We start from the raw sequence: 16,615 nt of genomic DNA on the forward strand, positions 1-16,615 counted from the left end.
TTGAGAGATTTGTGGCATTGTGTTGTGTGACAAAACTGCACATTTTAGAGTGGCCTTTTATTGTCCCCAGCACAAGGTGCACCTGTGTAATGATCATGCTGTTTAATCAGCTTCTTGATATGCCACACCTGTCAGGTGGATGGATTATCTTGGCAAAGGAGAAATGGTTCACCTTCCAACAGGACAACGACCCTAAGCACACAGGAGTGGCTTCGGGACAAGTCTCAATGTCCTTGAGTGGCCCAGCCAGAGCCCGGACTTGAACCTGATCGAACATCTCTGGAGAGACCTGAAAATAGCTGTGCAGCAACGCTCCCCATCCAACCTGACAGAGCTTGAGAGGATCTGCAGAGAAAAATGGGAGAAACTCCCCAAATACAGGTGTGCCAAGCTTGTAGTGTCATACCCAAGAAGACTCGATGCTGTAATCGTTGCCAAAGGTGCTTCAGCAAAGTACTGAGTAAAGAGTCTGAATACTTATGTAAATGTATTATTTCAGTTTTTATTTTTAATAAATTAGCAAAAATGGCTTAAAACCTGTTTTTGCTTTGTCATTAAGGGGTATTGTGTGTAAAAAAAAAACAATTTAATCAATTTTAGAATAAGGTTCTAACGTAACAAAATGTTGACAGGTCTGAATACTTTCCGAAGGCGCTGTAGAAAGGTGTTTGCCTTTCCAAATCATGTCCAATCAATTGAATTTACCACAGGTGGCCTCCAATCAAGTTGTAGAAACATCTCAAGGATGATCAATGGAAACAGGATGCACCTGAGCTCAATTTCGAGTCTCATAGCGAAGGGTCTGAATACTTACAGTGAGGGAAAAAAGTATTTGATCCCCTGCTGATTTTGTACATTTGCCACTGACAAAGACATGATCAGTCTATAATTTTAATGGTAGGTTTATTTGAACAGTGAGAGACAGAATAACAACAATAAAATCCAGAAAAACGCATGTCAAAAATGTTATCAATTGAATTGCATTTTAATGAGGGAAATAAGTATTTGACCCCCTCTCAATCAGAAAGATTTCTGGCTCCCAGGTGTCTTTTATACAGGTAACGAGCTGAGATTAGGAGCACACTCTTAAAGGGAGTGCTCCTAATCTCAGCTTGTTACCTGTATAAAAGACACCTGTCCACAGAAGCAATCAATCAATCAGATTCCAAACTCTCCACCATGGCCAAGACCAAAGAGCTCTCCAAGGATGTCAGGGACAAGATTGTAGACCTACACAAGGCTGGAATTGGCTACAAGACCATCGCCAAGCAGCTTGGTGAGAAGGTGACAACAGTTGGTGCGATTATTCGCAAATGGAAGAAACACAAAATAATTGTAAATCTCCCTCGGCCTGGGGCTCCATGCAAGATCTCACCTCGTGGAGTTGCAATGATCATGAGAACGGTGAGGAATCCACTAAGGGGACAGGACAACTTCACCGCATCAAAGGGATGATGGACGGGGTCATGTACCGTCAAATCTTGGGTGAGAACCTCCTTCCCTCAGCCAGGGGATTGAAAATGGGTCGTGGATGGGTATTCCAGCATGACAATGACCCAAAACACATGGTCAAGGCAACAAAGGAGTGGCTCAAGAAGAAGCACATTAAGGTCCTGGAGTGGCCTAGCCAGTCTCCAGACCTTAATCCCATGGAAAATCTGTGGAGGGAGCTGAAGGTTCGAGTTGCCAAACGTCAGCCTCGAAACCTTAATGACTTGGAGAAGATCTGCAAAGAGGAGTAGGACAAAATCCCTCCTGAGATGTGTGCAAACCTGGTGGCCAACTACAAGAAACGTCTGACCTCTGTGATTGCCAACAAGTACTAAGTCATGTTTTGCGGAGAGGTCAAATATTTATTTCTCTCATTAAAATGCAAATAAATGTATAACGTTTTTGACATGCGTTTTTCTGGACTCTCACTGTTCAAATAAACCTACCATTACAATTATAGACTGATCATGTCTTTGTCAGTGGGCAAACGTACAAAATCAGCAGGGGATCAAATACTTTTTTTCCCTCACTGTGTGTGTATGTATGTATGTATGTATGTATGTATGTATGTATGTGTGTATGTATGTATGTATGTACAGTGGGGGAAAAAAGTATTTAGTCAGCCACCAATTGTGCAAGTTCTCCCACTTAAAAAGATGAGAGAGGCCTGTAATTTTCATCATAGGTACACGTCAACTATGACAGACAAAATGAGAACATTTTCCAGAAAATCACTTTGTAGGATTTTTTATGAATTTATTTGCAAATTATGGTGGAAAATAAGTATTTGGTCAATAACAAAAGTTTCTCAATACTTTGTTATATACCCTTTGTTGGCAATGACACAGGTCAAACGTTTTCTGTAAGTCTTCACAAGGTTTTCACACACTGTTGCTGGTATTTTGGCCCATTCCTCCATGCAGATCTCCTCTAGAGCAGTGATGTTTTGGGGCTGACACTGGGCAACACGGACTTTCAACTCCCTCCAAAGATTTTCTATGGGGTTGAGATCTGGAGACTGGCTAGGCCACTCCAGGACCTTGAAATGCTTCTTACGAAGCCACTCCTTCGTTGCCTGGGCGGTGTGTTTGGGATCATTGTCATGCTGAAAGACCCAGCCACGTTTCATCTTCAATGCCCTTGCTGATGGAAGGAGGTTTTCACTCAAAATCTCACGATACATGGCCCCATTCATTCTTTCCTTTACACGGATCAGTCGTCCTGGTCCCTTTGCAGAAAAACAGCCCCAAAGCATGATGTTTCCACCCCCATGCTTCACAGTAGGTATGGTGTTCTTTGGATGCAACTCAGAATTCTTTGTCCTCCAAACACGACGAGTTGAGTTTTTACCAAAAAAGTTCCATTTTGGTTTCATCTGACCATATGACATTCTCCCAATCCTCTTCTGGATCATCCAAATGCACTCTAGCAAACTTCAGACGGGCCTGGACATGTACTGGCTTAAGCAGGGGGACACGGCTGGCACTGCAGGATTTTAGTCCCTGGCGGCGTAGTGTGTTACTGATGGTAGGCTTTGTTACTTTGGTCCCAGCTCTCTGCAGGTCATTCACTAGGTCCCCCCGTGTGGTTCTGGGATTTTTGCTCACCGTTCTTGTGATCATTTTGACCCCACGGGGTGAGATCTTGCGTGGAGCCCCAGATCGAGGGAGATTATCAGTGGTCTTGTATGTCTTCCATTTCCTAATAATTGCTCCCACAGTTGATTTCTTCAAACCAAGCTGCTTACCTATTGCAGATTCAGTCTTCCCAGCCTGGTGCAGGTCTACAATTTTGTTTCTGGTGTCCTTTGACAGCTCTTTGGTCTTGGCCATAGTGGAGTTTGGAGTGTGACTGTTTGAGGTTGTGGACAGGTGTCTTTTATACTGATAACAAGTTCAAACAGGTGCCATTAATACAGGTAACGAGTGGAGGACAGAGGAGCCTCTTAAAGAAGAAGTTACAGGTCTGTGAGAGCCAGAAATCTTGCTTGTTTGTAGGTGACCAAATACTTATTTTCCACCATAATTTGCAAATAAATTAATTACAAATCCTACAATGTGATTTTCTGGATTTTTTTTCTTCTCAATTTGTCTGTCATAGTTGACGTGTACCTATGATGAAAATGACAGGCCTCTCTCATCTTTTTAAGTGGGAGAACTTGCACAATTGTTGGCTGACTAAATACTTTTTCCCCCCACTGTATGTATGTATAAACATGGGGGATTGGAAGTGATGCAAACAATTACATTGATGGAAGTTTCAGTCTATCTGCAATATTAAGCTGATCTACCCCCTAATTATTTATTTTTTTATATTTAAAAACATTTTTTTTTTAAAGTAATAAAATACGATCATACAGTGTTAGACTTTCACAAGGCAATTCAGAGAAACTGATCATAATTTTGGTCCGCACAGAAAGGAGTCATGAGTGCATTCAGGTGTGTGTGCTGCGGCAAATATTCTTCCCAATAAACACATCGTCTCATTCTGTTCAGAACAACCCAGGGTATGATGCCATGTCATCTTGTAACTGTACATCAAACATAGTGATCATAAACGTTGACACTGTATATGACATGAGTTTTATGATTTGGAAATGTGAAGTGCACATTTGGACTCATGGATGTTTATCTTGCTTGTATGACATCAAAGCAGTATTTATTATAATGCTTAACGTCTCACCTTTCAAAATACATTGATTTATCTTCATTTACAGCATTTCCCTCACTCAGACAACAAAACATTTGCAAAAGTTGCCCAATTACTGGGAGGGATGGGGGCCACTTCTGTCACACGTGGTGCTCAAGTTCAGAACGGCTGTCAGTCAAAACCCATACAGCACTGTGAAGCGCAGAGCCAGAGCTCTGAAGTCATGTATAGCATGTTACTGTACAGCCACTGCGTTCCAATTTAGGCATTTATTAGTGCCCAAACCTGTCATTTTCAATCAATATACGGGTACGAGTGTAAAGGGCTATGAAGATTAAGACATTTAGGACGTTTATTGAAGAAAAAAACACTGCTATTTCCTTTCCTTCATTGAAATCTGAAGGGTTATCAGAAAGTCATTGTAAATCTAACAAAGCCTGTCTTTCAGTATAGCCTGTGCTAATCCCCTAAATACCAAATCGTTATGCTTAATTAGCTGTTGAGATGTCAATGATGAAGAGAGCACCCCATGTCACCTCTTTTTGTGATCTGTATTTTAAGGGATCAAACGACCATAAAACCTAATTAACTATATGGGGCTCATCTTTTACGACAAGAGCTCAAGGGGATTACCAAACAGTTGCACTTTGTGTCTGTCAGTCAGAAGACTGTGATGAAAGTTGTTCATCCTGTAGTGTCTTCTCATTCTGCCCCTATGCTGTTTCCAGCTGTGCTGCCCAACCATGAGGAGCTTAATGACCTCTGAGAGACCCCTTTTGTTCTCTCTCTCTCATTAGACACCCAATAGCAGCAGGACAATGGAACCCTTGTGGACACTTCATCTAATGAGTTAAACATAATGATGTCATGGTCAGTAATGTATTTCTGTGAGAGTATTGTCTCAAAAGGATGGGGTAAATTGGTTCAGTTTTCAGTGAAAATGTTGTAATCTTCAAGACTCTGCAATTCTATAGATGGCCACCAGATATCAGAGGTCAACCTTTTTATGAGTGACAATGGATGGAGAAGGAATTTGACAAGGCACAGAGGTAACAAATATGTTAACTAATACAGAGACAAATGCATCCATTTTCCTCCTTAGACTGTCATTATGACTTTTAAAAACAATTCACTCATTGCAAGTAACAATTTACATGATTAAGAAATTATAAAATAGAAATGTAATTAACAGGTAATTAATTCACATGTATAATACTTAGGTTCCAGAGTCATTCAAAATGCACAAAAACACCACTCCCACCAATGTAATGTGCTGTTGGAGGGTTTGGAAAGGGAAAGTTAGACGTCCTCCAGTGATTTTCGAACTTTTCCTGTTCAAATATCCCAAGTATAAATACACTAAAGTACACACACTAAAGGGTTAAAAAATAAGTTTTGAGCAAAATAGTGTTTTTTAGACACAACCGCAAACTTCAATGAGTAGGGCATTCAAGGATTTGGTCTGATGGTCAGATGTGATGTCATCAGCCTCACCCTTGCTTGAGGAACAATAGAGGAGCAATAGAGAACAAAAGAGGAAAGCACCCCCCGCCCCTCCCCACACTTGTGCAATGTCATGTCATACCTGGACCACCTATTGAGATGTGCCTTTTGTTAAGTAAATCAGGTGTTAAATTAGGTGAAAAGGAGACTGGTGGACATTAAGACCAGACAGAGGCAGCACACAGGAGCTATGTAAAACGTGTCTTTATTTTCTAGAAGCCACCACCATCTCAATTAGTTCACGTGACAGACAGGAATTTATAGTCCCCTGTAGCTCAGTTGGTAGAGCATGGCGCTTGCAACGCCAGGGTTGTGGGTTCGTTTCCCACGGGGGGCCAGTATGAAAATGTATACACTCACTAACTGTAAGTCGTTGATGTGAGGGAAATATTACATACTTTTTATTGTCATTCATACTGGTTTCTTCTCAAGCTTGTGCAGGGACTGTTAAAAGACAGGCAGCACAGTTAATATTATAAAACCAGTTCATGAACAAAAAAGCTTTTTACACAACTATTCTCATTCACTGTTCACAGAGCTCTTGAATAAACAAAGCTAGCTACTTAGTTAACAATTCCCAGAATCCCAGTGCTGAATTGTATCTTAAAGGCCCAGTGCAGTCAAAATTCAGCTGATGAAACTAACACGATTTGATCAGTGTTATTTCCTGATAGTTGCTGGTTGAAAATACATTCTACATAGGACCTTCTAAACAGCAGGTTTTGCATGGCTGGAGTTTTGGCTTGCCTGGTGACATCACCAGGTGGTAAATGAGTTAATAGACTAATAACAAAGAGAGTTAAACAATAAAAACTAGTGTTCCCTTTCCCCTCCCCACTCAGACCACAATTCTTGCTTGTGAAATATTTTTTTGCTTAAAAGCTATTTTTTTCTTCTTTTTGAACATTTTAATGGAAAACTATTACAGTAAGGTACATAATTGTTACCCATAAATGATTTGATATTGATATAAAAACGGCTGCATTTAAGACCCGTTACCAGAGCCAACACAGGTTTGGTGTTGTTGACTCACTCTCTTCACAGGTTCCAAGACTCACACATAAATTGTAGCTGGCTCAGCTGTACAACCCAAGCTCAGCAGGGTAGGACACAGGAGCATATTACAACTCACCCTTATACGTTTTTGGCTCAGACATTGCACTAAAAGAGGAGAGTGGTTTTACTCAGAATAGGACTTGCTACAACACAGTTCCCAAAGACCAAATAATCCAGAACACCTTCATCCATAAAATGATCTATAGAGGGTACCATGATCAAATGTAGAAAATATGAGAAACATTTTTTTAAAGTCTAAAGATTGTTCTTCCCTTTTTGGTGCTTTTTCTGTTCACAGCAAAATGGTCTTTGTTTTTCAGCAGCCTATTTGCCATGGACTGTCTTTCCGTCTGGCCTGTCTCCTCTTACAGTTACCTTTGGCATTAGAACCTTCCACCTCAGACACATAGTCCTGGCATTGGTCATCTCCAGGACTGTTTCCATTTTCACTGAATAATGGCAATCCAGGTCTTCCCAGTTCACCAATCTTATTTAGGCTCCAGTTTAAAATCACAACTGACAAGAGGTGTTTAGACATTCAAGTTTGTCAGTATGGAGTAACTCGCAATGGAGAATTTCACTATCTTTGGTCACTATCTTCCAGCATACTGTCACTGCAGGATGTTCCTACAGTACAGTCAAGCCATTGGCTGCTGGATCTGATTCAACCTATTGAGAATGTGTTCATTTCCACTGTCTGTTATCCTCTGACCAGTTTGGCACATCAAGGTGGATAAAAAGCGTCAATACTCCAGTTGTCCTTGTCATCGTGTGCCAGCAGGGGTCAGTAGAGTGTCTGTGGATTCAGACTGGTTGGGTGGCACTGTTGGCATCCTGAGTGGATGGGCACTGAGTGGTTACCTCTGACTGAGTGGTGAGGTCTGTGCCAGGGTGTGGAGGGTAAATGTTCTGGGGGTGAGGGGTGTCTATTCCAGACCCCAGAATGTCCAAGGGCACTTCAATGGAGTGGCGGATGCTCTCCTCATACGTTGGAGGGGGCTGTGGGAGAGAAAGCTCTGGTTAACACTGCTTTAGAACCTAGGGTAAGTGGGTACATGTCAGATGGGTGAGTGGATGGCTTGATTTGAGTGTGTCGCGGCTCATCATATCAAGCTACACTTTGTGACAAAGTGAGACACTTAGTGAGTCACCCTCTTATGTTAACACTCACAAGTGAGAGGCTATAAACTGTCCTGAAAATGTTCAACTCTAAATATTCCACACATATAACAAAATAACCCATGACCTTCTAAGATGACATCCCATCTAAGATTAGAGACTCCATTTCCCAGGTGCAGGTGTTTCCTAGCGTGTATTGGCTGATACATGATATCTAACACAAAACCTAATGGCATCATGTTAGCATTTACATGACAGATTAGGTTGGCAGCACCCGGGCTGCCTTTAGCATCACTCCTCCAGTACAGAGCCTATCTCCGTCATCAGCCAGCTCCTCACTCCCTGACTGACTCCTCTTATCTTTTAATTGCTTGGGGGCCCCGCGGGCGGCAGGGACTGCCCTGCACTCCTCTCCCAGCCCTATAAAAACACCACACACGTACCGGGCAACACAGTTACACTCAGCCCCTCCGGCCACCACACAGACAGGGCAATTATAGGCCTTCAGACCCCCCTCTACTGTTTGACGGGGCCACTTTGAGCTACCGGTGACAGGATGGAGGACTGGTGGGAGGTCACTTATTCACTGGGACGTTTATTAAAGAAAAAGAGGAGCAAAGGAGAAAAGCACAAAGCTCTGCCACTGTTTACACTGAGGACACAAGCTTTAATTATGTTTTATGTGCCTTTTTCTCATTACCTTGTCTGCTCGAGCGTTACGCAAGTCAAAGCCCCGGCGAAAGATCAACATGGTAAAACCTGGTAATGCGCAGTCTGTGTATCACTACAGCAGAAGATGAGATGATAGGGCTCCTATTTGCGGCGCTCTGAATAGTGTTTAATCTTAGAACAAGCTCCAGTTACCCTGTGACAGCACATTCATAATGAACAAAACCTCTCATTTATTATCTTCTTTTAGAGGCCTCTGCAGTAACAGCAGATTATTTATGTAAGGCTCTTTAATAATGGACTAAAGATTAACTTTGGTAACATTCAATGATCTACACTTTCCAGGAAACTGAGGCAGTGTGTGAATACTTATGAGGCCACATGCCACTTATCTCACTGTTACCCATCCACCTCCCGGTATCGTACCTCAGTCAGCATGGGGCCGTTGAGGCCGAAACGGTCAGCGATCATCATGTGTATCTGTCTCTGGCGGTCCTTCTTCCTGACACTCTCGTAGGAGGGCAGCCTGGGGAGGGGCGCCTCCAGGGAGGGCAGGCGGTAGCTGGAGGGCAGGCCGATGAGGAACAGCTGCCCTGACTGATGGAGAGAAGACAGAGACAGACAGGGGAACACAACGGGACAGTTAGAGGGATGTGACAAACACTTTGATGGAAGGTACTGCTGGTGTCTGTTTGGTCATGGAGAATCCTTGTCAGTGCATCACTTCTGACTATACTTGTCAGAGCGATAAACCTACCCACACACAGCGGAAGCAGGGCCCCCTGTTCCTGGAGATTTTTTACAAGACAAACATGGTACCAAAAAATTAATAAATACAATATTATTTAACACTATAAAACATGACAAATGTATATATAATATGATTTAAATAAATCTTGAAATTGGTCTGAGCTGGTATTGAGGGGCCCCCTGGCCTGGGACTGACGCTGCACTGCAATGGCATAGCCTTGTTTGTTAATTTAGCAGAAAATACACTTTTATATTCCCGTGCCCTTATCACAGTCAAGACACCCCTATTTTATAGGTAGAATCTAATGGAATATATAACAAAATAAAATAGAAAATAATATTTTTTAAAATCAAAGAGATGCCAGTGCGAAGTGAGATGCACATCTCGTGACTGGAATGGTTACTTTTTAAAAAGAGTGACAATTTGAGAAGGGTCTCATGCGCTCAATTTATTCAGGGATATAAACCATATAATTTCTTATTTTCGATAATATATATAGATGTTAGTTCGGATTAGGTTTTACCTGTTCTTTGGACATTTCAAAAATGGATTTACAATTTTACATTGCCCATTGCATGATTGCGCATGAATGACCTTATACCCCATGACACGACACATCTGTTTGGTGAGAAGGTTTACTATAATGTTCTTCCCTGTAACTTGTTTTTGAATGGCATCTGAAAGCAAAAGTAGTCTATTCTATATTACATTATTAGGTTGAACTATAGCATAGTAGACACATGGGATTCAGTTCCTTGTGCTAGACTACAGAAAGCAATAGCCTATCGAATTGATGTGGATGTGTTTGCTGCTTATGTTGAAGACTGCTGTCTACCTGATCTTGCATGATTGATGTTATTTAGTTTACGGTCTGACTTATCTAAAGAACCAGGTGTAGCCTATGCCTAATTCTTTCTCCATGGTTCTGACTTGTCTGCTCGTTGCACATTGCTTTGTATCAATCTGTGCACTTAATAATCCCGGTGCAGGTATAAGATACTTAATGATGATTGATGACCATTCAAACATGAATGCATTTATGATACCAGCTACTTTGGAAGTCCTCTGTAGCTCAATTGGTAGAGCATGGCGCTTGTAACGCTAGGGTAGTGGGTTCGATCCCCGGGACCACCCATACGTAAAAATGTATGCACACATGACTGTAAGTCACTTTGGATAAAAGCGTCTGCTAAATGGCATATTATTATTATTATAAGCCATAATTGTAAAACTGTAAATAATATGCCCCCCACCCCTCCCCTGTGGTGAAACCCTATCACTGGGACTGACAACATATTGACTGAAAACGTATTGACCCACCCAGTGCTGGGCCTGCTTACCTGTGTGTGTGTGTTGTCGTGCATGATGTCATGAGTCTGTTCCAGACAGGGGTTTCCCACCAGTGTCTGTCTGCTGCTGTAGTACTGAGGAGGGGCGTCCTGCAGGAGGACAGAGGGAACAGTGATCAATGTGAGTCAGCGTATAGTATGGTGAACCACCCACTAGCACATTAACTACAGAGATGAGTGAACAACTTCTATCAACCCTCAATTTAAGTTTGAGATTCAACGAGGATCTAATTAAAATATAGATTGAATGTCATTGACGATCTGCCCAATGTTAACCTCATACAACCATCTGGAAGTCTTGCAAGCTTACTTTCTGTTTTGATAGCGCAGTGGTAATCAGTCTGGTAATTACGAGGCTAGCCCAACGTCCCAATTAGGAAGGCATTCACTAATTTCAGCCTTATTGACCAATTGTCATGCCTTGTTTCATTCTTGTAGGTCCTGACTTTTAGCAATACCATAAATTATCTAGCCAATAAGACGACCACCCTCCGATTTCCATGCCTCCTCCCAGTCCCACCCCTTTCAAACAAGATTAGGCAGGCTCACACTGTATGGCGCAGTGGTCAAAGGCACTGCATCGCAGTGCTAGCTGTGCCACTAGAGATCCTGGTTCGAATCCAGGCTCTGTCGTAGCCGGCCGCGACCGGGAGACCCATGGGGCGGTGCACAATTGGCCCAGGGTAGGGGAGGGAATGGCCGGCAGGGATGTAGCTCAGTTGGTAGAGCATGGCGTTTGCAACGCCAGGGTTGTGGGTTCGTTTCCCACGGGGGGGCCAGTATGAATAAATAAAAAATAAATAAATAATGTATGCACTCACTAACTGTAAGTCGCTCTGGATAAGAGCGTCTGCTAAATAACTAAAATGTAAAATGTGCTGGAATTCTTCAAAAACCCTGCCGGAAAACTAGGTGATTACCCTGGGCCTAAATGAGTCTCTTTGTGTTGGGGACAATGCAGTGTCCTACTGTGTCATCAGGGTCCCTGGAAAGAAACCACACAGTGTGACCTTTTCAGCATGTCTCTCTTCCCTTGTAACTGCAGCAGGTACCTCTTAACAAGCGTGCTCAAATACACATTATGACCCCCATACTTAATTTGGGCGGCATTACACAGCAAAGTCATTTTTTGCCTGACTGAGAGTTCAATCCAGCATGAGGATGCGTGATGAGTAGGAGGAGAACGGTTGTAGCAATTTACATAGGAAAGTTGCCCCACTGCAAATCACTCATAGGGAAGTAGGCTTGTTCATATCAACAAAATGGTCACCTTCAAAACATCAGGGCCAGTTTTTGATGCCTGCCTGAACGGTGACATCACTCACGTTCCCAGTGATGCAATTTGACCTTTGCCACCACCCCTCCAGTATGTGACTGAGAGAGAAGCCACAGAAACATTGATGTCAAAGGTCACCTTCCCTCGCTAGTTTGCACTTTCAAGCGGTGAAAAAAGTCCTCAGGATAAAATGGGAGATGTCCTTTTGTTTCTGCCTCTGATTCACCCAGCGTGAAAAAGCACAACCGTGTAAAATCAGAGCTGAAGTGGGGGGAGGACCCCATCGGCAGTGTGCCTTTTTCAGTGCCGCGACCTGAAGGAGAGCCATTGTCCCCAACACCCACAGGAGGGTCTGGCCACTATTCATGGTGCAAACTGAAGCAGGGAAAGGTATGTGGCTACAACACAGATAGAGGAAAGTAAACGTTCCATCAAAAACAATAATAGAGGCTTTTTTCCATGTGAGCCTCCCTCGCAATCTGGCTTGCCTTCAAGTTGGTGTCCTTGTAATGATCTTGTAACAAAACCACCCTCTTCCACAACATGCCTCAGTTAACCAGTCACTATGACTATATGGGTGACTGGATAGGATTTCAGGGAATGTGTAAGAGACATACCAGGGACACCAAAAACAACAAATTGATTTCAACAAATCTGTTTCTATTTAAAATAACTTCATTGTCAGGAAACGTGTTGTTTACTTTTCTCACACCACTGCCAGCTATCTGTGTATTATTTCACCCAGTAGCACTTTGTCACCTGCACAGTTTCCAGAGGTCATCTCCATACCCACCAAGCTCTTTCCATATTTACACCCTGTCACCCACAGTTTACTGTATAGACTAGACTCCACTCCCCACACTGACAATATGTTTGGAAATAGGGATGAGCAATGTTGTCTGATCTGTCATGTGTGGGTTACTCTAGCTGACAGCAGGTCAAAATGGCAGACATGTACAAGAGGATAAGCCTGTCTTTTCCTGCCAAGAGACAGCATAACTTTTCTCTGTCTGTTCAGGCCAGAGCCAAACATAGCAGAGCCAAAGGAGATTTTGGTGTTTCCTGTCTATCTGAAAAAGTATGAGCAGTGTCCCTGTGCTCCAGAGATAACATACTAACCCTACCCCAGGGACCGAGGGGGGGCAAGAGGCGGGACACAGGGCAGGAAGAGGAAACATGGAGGATGGGCAGAAACTGAAAACTGACCTCCATGGAGAGTTTATACTTCCTGTTCCCTATTTCATGTACCAAGTTAGGGACTTGAATATTGGTTAAATCAAATCAAATCAAATTTTATTGGCCACATGCGCCGAATACAACAGGTGCAGACATTACAGTGAAATGCTTACTTACAGCCCTTAACCAACAGTGCATTTATTTTTAACAAAAAAGTAAAAATTAAACAACAACAAAAAAAGTGTTGAGAAAAAAAGAGCAGAAGTAAAATAAAATAACAGTAGGAATTTTAAAGTTGTTAAATAGTATTGATATGTATGAACCTCCATACTTTGGACATCCATCATGGTACCATTCATATAAGTTACTCTTGTCTGCTAAGTTCTATTCTCAGGGAGGGAGAGGAAAGGAGGTCAACAGTGATACAGAAGACTCCTCCTCTGTGCTTTGTGTTCCTCACTCAGGGGAATACTGAATACTGTATCCAGTTTCTGGGTGAGATTTGCCAGTAGGCTGTGCAGGATATGCTTGTCTGCAGTCAAGATCAGATTTTCCTCCGCCCTGTGTTAGCCATTCATATGTTTTCATACAACATGTTTTGAGTACAATTTTATGCTAAACAATCTGTTTGTAATATTCTCATTGTAGTGGTGTTGACACATCACAAGATTGACGCAGGTATCAATAGCATTTATCAATGCTGCCGCACCACACACTATGGCTCATGGTTGCTTTGGCACTCAGGGATAGTTATGGATGCCGGCGCTCATAGCCAAAGCAATGTTAATTCCATCAATGCAAATCCATGGTTTTACAGTGATCATATCAAGTTTATTCTGGGCCTGTTCCCATAGTCATGCAAATTTTACGTGACACCTCTTAATGGCGCTAATTTGAAATTGCATGGTACTTTTGGCCTAAATCACCTAATCTAATCTGTATTGTGCCGAATTTGAATGTATGGTTTGTTCACAAGTGACACGTTCTCATTAATTTCAATAAAATATAGTGAATGAGCTCAAGGTTCTTACCATGTCTCCATGGGCGTCCTTGCAGCAGTGAGGTTCTTTCCGGTATATGGACAGCAGCACCACGATCACCACAAACAACACCAGACAGGAAACTAGTAAAGGAGAGGAGAAGAAGAAGAGGAAAACTCATCACATTACATTTACGTCATTTAGCAGACGCTCTTATCCAGAGTGACTTACAGTTAGTGAACACATTTCTATTTTTTTTATACTGGCCCCCCGTGGGAATCGAACCCACAACCCTGGCGTTGCAAACGCCATGCTCTATCAACTGAGCTACATCCCTGCCGGCCATTCCCTCCCCTACCCTGGACGACGCTGGGACAATTGTGCGCCGCCCCATGGGTCTCCCGGTCGCGACAGAGCCTGGATTCGAACCAGGATCTCTAGTGGCACAGTTTGCACTGCGATGCAGTGCCTTAGACCGCTGCGCCACTCAGGAGATACCTGCTGTTAACAATGCATCACAATGACAAAGGACATGCCCTTGTACAAAAGGCACATTATGTAATGCCCCAGTCTAATTAATGTAAAGTAATAGTTTATTATAGTGTTCAGGACACTGTAATATGCTGTTGCTAGGGGACAGAGCTTTTCCTGCTCAGATCACAGGTAATTAAGTTGAAACGCTGTGTGGACATACTGTGTAGACTATTTAATGGAACGCTGTTCACAATATGTTTTTCAATCTGTGGACAGGGATAATTGGCTATCGTAATGTTAGTCGCAGTCGATTTTCCACACTTCAAATTCATTTACTATCAAATCTAAATGTGAAGTCAACCATGTAATTCATCTTCTGATCCAAAACAAGTCCAAGAGGAACACTGGTAGCTTCAAGATAATACAGATAGGTTCTAAAAATAGAAAGCTTCATATCTAACATGGTAGGCAAATAGGCTGCTATCTACAGTGATAGCAGCTGGCGAACAGTATATTCAACATATTCCTTATCACACCACCACAGCAGTGATTTGATAAAGTAAAATGATCCATCACTGGTGTCAACAACCTGCTGAGGCAACAGACTCCCCATCCAGATCTATAGCATAGGTCAGTGGTCCACATAGGCTAGACTGTGGTAGTTTTCTACAACTTTACAATAGTTGTGTTTTGTCCAAAGAAAATGAATGAACACATACAACTGCTATTATTGTAACAGGCAAAAGTGACATGCCAATACGCCTGTTTATCATAACAGATGGGTTATTTACAAAAATATGCCTAAAATGATATCTGATTTTGATCTATGCTCAAATGCCACCATCAGTTTCATGGACATTTTGACATTTTGAGAGATTAAAAGCTTACTTACATGCTGCCACAATGACCGTGAGTTGATCCGATGTTAACTGAGAGGGGATGGTTGGAGTTGCAGCGGTGGACATCTCTGGCGAATAGACCATCTATGCCCAATTGGATCCTGAAGTCAGAGGGTAAAAGGGGACTATTTTCGTAAAAGGGACCGAGATCAGAGATTATGCTTCTTTTCCTCATCCCCTGTCCTATTCCAATGCAAGAGTGACGAGCTCCAAACAAGAGTCGGGTCAGGGAAACTCACGTCGGTAAACATGCCACAGTATTTGAGTCCTAGGGCGCGCTGTCGCGCTCTCAAATTCCGTGACGTCGCCGGGCACCTGACAACAAACAGTCCTTGTACGATGTTGATAGACGCGCGCGCAGTCGTCAAGGAGGCAACTTGGCTGACACTGGTTGTTAAGTAGACACTGAACTCATAGCAGCACACCGAAGGCTTTTTTTATAATGTTGAGACAATGTAATAGAGGTTTTTCTGCTGCATTTTCTTGACAGATCATAGGCTAAAGACAACTTTACTCAATCAATCATTCAGAAATGCACTAGTCTGTATTATTCATGACAGACTAGATAGGCTTAATCACCACCACCAACCAGACTATAGCACACGCAAATTTAAATAGTTTATTTATTTGATTAAATGTAACTTATTGACTACATTCACACAACACCACGCTTTACAATATCTTAAAGCTGGCCAATACAGCGTGTTTGAAAAGTAAATAATAAAAATATAATAATAATATGCCATTTAGCAGACGCTTTTATCCAAAGCGACTTACAGTCATGCGTAAGTAAGAAGCCTAATTGTTTTCTCTTGGTTGGGAATCCTAATATTAAGGTCCAAATCAGCCAGGAGGACATCACATTCCAGCGTTGGAGTCACAGGTTACCTTGGAGATGTCTGTGATTGGATAGTGTGCAATGAGAGAGGACAGCCTGTTGGTGGAGTCCAAAACTGCATCTCTGCAACGTACACAGTGCCTTCGGAAAGTATTCAGACCCCTTGACTTTTTCCAAATTTTGTTACGTTACAGCCTTATTATAAAAATTGATTTTTTTTTTATCCCTCTCATCAATCTACACACAATACCCCATAATGTTTGCTAATTTATAATTAAAACCCCCCAGAAATATCATATTTACATAAGTATTCAGACCCTTTACTCAGTACTTTGTTGAAGCACCTTTGGCAGCGATTACAGCATCGAGTCTTCTTGGGTATGAC

At 42.3% G+C, this 16,615-nt stretch overlaps 1 protein-coding gene across 1 annotated transcript; it reads right to left on the reverse strand.

Annotated features, from left to right (window-relative positions):
• Positions 1 to 6,544: 6,544 nt before the first annotated feature.
• LOC311103716 (uncharacterized protein) lies at positions 6,545 to 15,593 on the reverse strand. Its single transcript, XM_084145332.1, has 5 exons — positions 15,386 to 15,593; positions 14,071 to 14,162; positions 10,579 to 10,677; positions 8,914 to 9,084; positions 6,545 to 7,698 (listed from the first exon to the last, which is right to left on the reverse strand). The coding sequence occupies exons 1-5, from the start codon at positions 15,474 to 15,476 to the stop codon at positions 7,504 to 7,506; spliced, it is 648 nt and encodes a 215-aa protein (XP_084001458.1). The 5' UTR covers positions 15,477 to 15,593; the 3' UTR covers positions 6,545 to 7,503.
• Between the last annotated feature and the right edge of the window lie 1,022 nt (positions 15,594 to 16,615).

Source organism: Coregonus lavaretus (genome assembly GCF_964263955.1).
Source record: "Coregonus lavaretus genome assembly, chromosome: 28".
In the NCBI taxonomy this organism is placed as follows: Eukaryota; Metazoa; Chordata; class Actinopteri; order Salmoniformes; family Salmonidae; genus Coregonus; species Coregonus lavaretus.